Source organism: Rhinopithecus bieti, unplaced genomic scaffold, assembly GCF_001698545.2.
Source record: "Rhinopithecus bieti isolate Rb0 unplaced genomic scaffold, ASM169854v2 scaffold_51227, whole genome shotgun sequence".
NCBI lineage: Eukaryota > Metazoa > Chordata > Mammalia > Primates > Cercopithecidae > Rhinopithecus > Rhinopithecus bieti.
In genome coordinates, this window is record NW_016820844.1 from 227,322 (window position 1) to 231,028 (window position 3,707).

The following is a 3,707-nucleotide window of genomic DNA, read 5'->3' on the forward strand; positions in this document are numbered from 1 at the left end:
ACTATTCACCTCCCTCTTTTAAACGGTTGTTGGTAAGTATTAAATTACTACGGTTTTTAGATTCCTATGATACAAGTCACTATATCCTTCAGAAAAACTTAAACTTAATGAAAAATGTTAGATGTCCACTGAAAATATGTGGTAGGTATCACGTTAGTCAAAATTCTTTTAGACAGGCAAGAACACCCCAGAGCAGTGAAAAATATAAATAATGGGACATTTTATGAGATTTGTCAGGCTCTTACCATTGCTTTCAACTGGTTGCTTCCCACTTCTTCTTTTTTTTTTTTTTTTTTTTGAGACGGAGTAGCACTCTGTCGCTCAGGCTGCAGTGCAGTGGCACGATCTCGGCTCACTGCAACCTCCGCCCTCCGGGTTCAAGCGATTCTCCTGCCTCAGCCTCCTGAGTAGCTGGGATTACAGGCATGCGCCACCACGTCTGGCTACTTTTTTTTTTTTTGTATTTTTAGTAGAGGTGGAGTTTCACTATATTGGCCAGGCTGGTCTACGAACTCCCGACCTCAGGTGATGCGCCCGCCTCGACCTCCCAAAGTGCTGGGATTACAGGCGTGAGCCACTGCTCCCAGTCAACTTCCCACTTCTCTTGTTTTTGTTTTTTAATTGTTTCTTTGTTCCTCTTTGTGTGTTTTTTGGTTATTTCTTGTTACCCAGTAAATATGACAGTGCTGACAGATTTAACTAAACGTTACATAAGTATTTATTAGGAGCAATCAGTTGTTTTCTTGTTTATTTTTCTTTCTACGAACCACACAAATAAGAATTTTTTTTTATGTTACTTAAATTTCTTTTCTATGAACCTGCAGAAAACATAAACGAATGGTGGTTGAATTGATTCTGTGGAAGTTAAAGTTCTACTGAGTTACTCTTTCTCGCATGTAAGAACCAATGTATACTCCACTGAACTGTGATAATCATTGATCCTATTTGTAGAACTGTAAGAAAATGCTTCTCAGGGAGCCTGGGTAGCTCAGTTGGTAGAGCATCAGACTTTTAATCTGAGGGTCCAGGGTTCAACTCCCTGTCCAGGCGCTGAAAGAGTAGTTTTTACTTGCTTAGAATGAGGACACATCAAGAAATCCGTTAAATATTACCTTAGCCAGTAGCAAAGATTTGAGGACAGAGGGCTAGGTGAAGACAGAGGGCCATCTTTGTTTCAGACGGAGTCTCACTCTGTAGCCCAAGCTGGAGTGCAGTGGAGCCATCTCGGCTCACTGCAACCTTGGCCTCTGGGGCTCAAGCGATTCCCCTGCCGCAGTCTCCCAAGTTGCTGGGACTACAGGCGCACACCACCATACCCGGTTAATTTTTTTGTATTTTTAGTAGAGACGAGGTTACACCATGTTGCAATAGGTGGTCTCCAACTCCTGAGCTCAGGCAATCTACCCGCCTCAGCCTCCCAAAGTGCTGGGATTACAGGAGTGAGACATCACTCCCGGCCTAAAGAGTTCTTAGACATGACATCAAAGATAATTTGTGAAAGAAAAGTTGGTTAATTGTGTATGTGACCAGCAATTGGATGACAGTGCTTGGGCTCCCCTTGGTAAACTGCTCGCCACTTTACCAAGGAAAATGAAAGAGGGCAGTCCTTCAGTCTTAGCGTGGACAGAGAGATAGAGTAAATGAGAAAAAAAAAAAAAAATTACGAGCATGAGCATGCTAGCCTTAGCCCATGTTCCATCATCATCCAAAAGCTTACATTACTAACGATAAAAGATTTGCAATATTCCAGAATGGCCCTGTCTAGTGTCATTATAAAGGAAGCTACAAATGAGAGCTGGTGTTCGGGGACTTCCTAAAAGCTCTGTTCCCTGATTGATATAAGCCACAAGAAGAGTAAGATCTTATCTTTATTAGTTTATTATTTTATTCGTGTTTTTGTCAAAGTGGCCCCAAAAGGGATCCAATCAAAACTGTAGCTGTCATGTAATAATTTGAGCTATACATCAGGTTTATCCTCTTTATTTCAGGGGCACCGTTTTTATTTTGTTTAAAATCTTGTGCCTTTGCAAGCAAATGAAGAAACTCTCATTTGATAATTACATATTTATACATGTATCGAAGTATCACTCTATACCCCATATATATGTACAATACTTACTGTCAACTAAAAATCTTAAAATTACACTGCTAACACTAACAATTTCATAAAAGTCAGAAGTTGGAAGTTGTCAGGCTCATGATAACGGATACAAGTTTTGCAACATTCAAATTTTTGCTAGAAAGCCCCACTCTTATCATTGGTCACAAATACTGTCAGTTGTTTTCCTTGAAGTGGCAGGCTCACTTGGTTAATTAAAAAATAAAAATATCATGTCTGTCAAATACCGAGTCTTAATAACCATAGCTTGTTAATCATTCTTTCAAATAAAATGGTGTTTTCTGAAAAGCCACTAGCTGTGCTTGTAACGGAATCAGCTGGAGGAGTGTTTTTCGGGAGATAACATTGTGCTGAAGTATGCAACGGAAGTCCTTTATGTGTACCTTCCATTTCGTCACACAGAACACACACAAGTCGAGTTGAACTTTAATAAAATTGATCATTTTTACCGCATCAAGGGAAAAAATCTCTTCTACGATTGTCTATGAAATTTTTTGATAGAAACAAACAAGACGGTTAACATGATTCCTCTCCGGTGACAGCTGCGTTCGCTCCACGACTGCCTAGATTCTACTCGAGAAGACTACACCTGGTGTTTTGCTTGGCGCCCTCCTCCTGGGCTCGCTATAATAAATGAGTGTCTACTAAGAGGCTCAGACCATCTTTGGCAGGTTGGAAAACACAGATCCGGAGGTTATGGCCTGAGGCCATTTGGTTATCGAGTAGCGAATCTTCAACTTCCTTGGCAGAGATAGGGACAGTGTAAACCATCAGATGCAAAATGAAATAATTAGAAAACGAAAATTTTGTGGTTACTGAAAGGTGATTTTGATGATTGAAATTAAGATTAGTGGGGTTTGTTATCTGGTCAGCAGAGTGGCGCAGCGGAAGCGTGCTGGGCCCATAACCCAGAGGTCGATGGATCGAAACCATCCTCTGCTATGAGTTTTATAGCTAAATGCATGACACCCCCCCCCCCCCACACACAAAAAGCCAAGTTCCTGGATTTTATGCTTTCAACCATTCCTGAAAACCCCCATTTCTGCTCTGAGTTATGAGTTTCTTTCCTTTGAAATCTCACCTTTCTCCCAAAAGTCACCTACTTCACTGAACCCTACGGTCCTACATTGGAAAATTCCTTTCCTCCCTGGTGTCGGACAAACAAAAGTGTATGCTCCGCTGAGATGTATTTTTATTACTACATTGTATGCGATTTCACCATGGAAATGACAAAACCCACATTTACTTCTGCTAATTGCTGGGATATTCTCTTTCTTATTAATTATTTGCTTTAATAAGTATTTGACAATGTATAACTTTATTGTTTTAAGCTAGTTGCTCTCCACCTCTCTGCCTTTGTCATTACTTTTGTTGTTTTTCTTGGTCACCAGAAAAGTCCTTTTTTGGGTGCCAATGTTAAGTTCAATAACTAGTTGCTGAAGGGAATCAGTTGGTTCCACCTCTTCAGTCTTCCCTTTTACAAATCGTAGGTAAATCAATAAGGACTGTTGTATTCATCCTATTTGCATTCATCCTATATAGACCAGTTTGATTTCTTACACTTAGTGCAAAAAAAAAAAAAAAAAAA

At 40.1% G+C, this 3,707-nt stretch overlaps 1 protein-coding gene and 2 non-coding genes across 3 annotated transcripts in view; 2 read left to right on the top strand and 1 right to left on the bottom strand.

Moving 5' to 3' along the window:
- Window positions 1–977: 977 nt before the first annotated feature.
- On the top strand, window positions 978–1,050 carry TRNAK-UUU (transfer RNA lysine (anticodon UUU)). The gene has a single exon. It is a non-coding gene; the product is annotated as a tRNA-Lys (tRNA).
- A 1,722-nt stretch (window positions 1,051–2,772) lies between these two features.
- The window catches only part of LOC108520545 (vomeronasal type-1 receptor 51-like), a 9,042-nt gene continuing 8,107 nt past the window's right edge, over window positions 2,773–3,707 (bottom strand). Inside the window, 1 exon segment of the mRNA XM_017859977.1 lies at window positions 2,773–2,860. Coding sequence (XP_017715466.1) covers window positions 2,773–2,860 — 88 coding nt within the window.
- On the top strand, window positions 2,990–3,061 carry TRNAM-CAU (transfer RNA methionine (anticodon CAU)). Its single transcript has one exon. It is a non-coding gene; the product is annotated as a tRNA-Met (tRNA).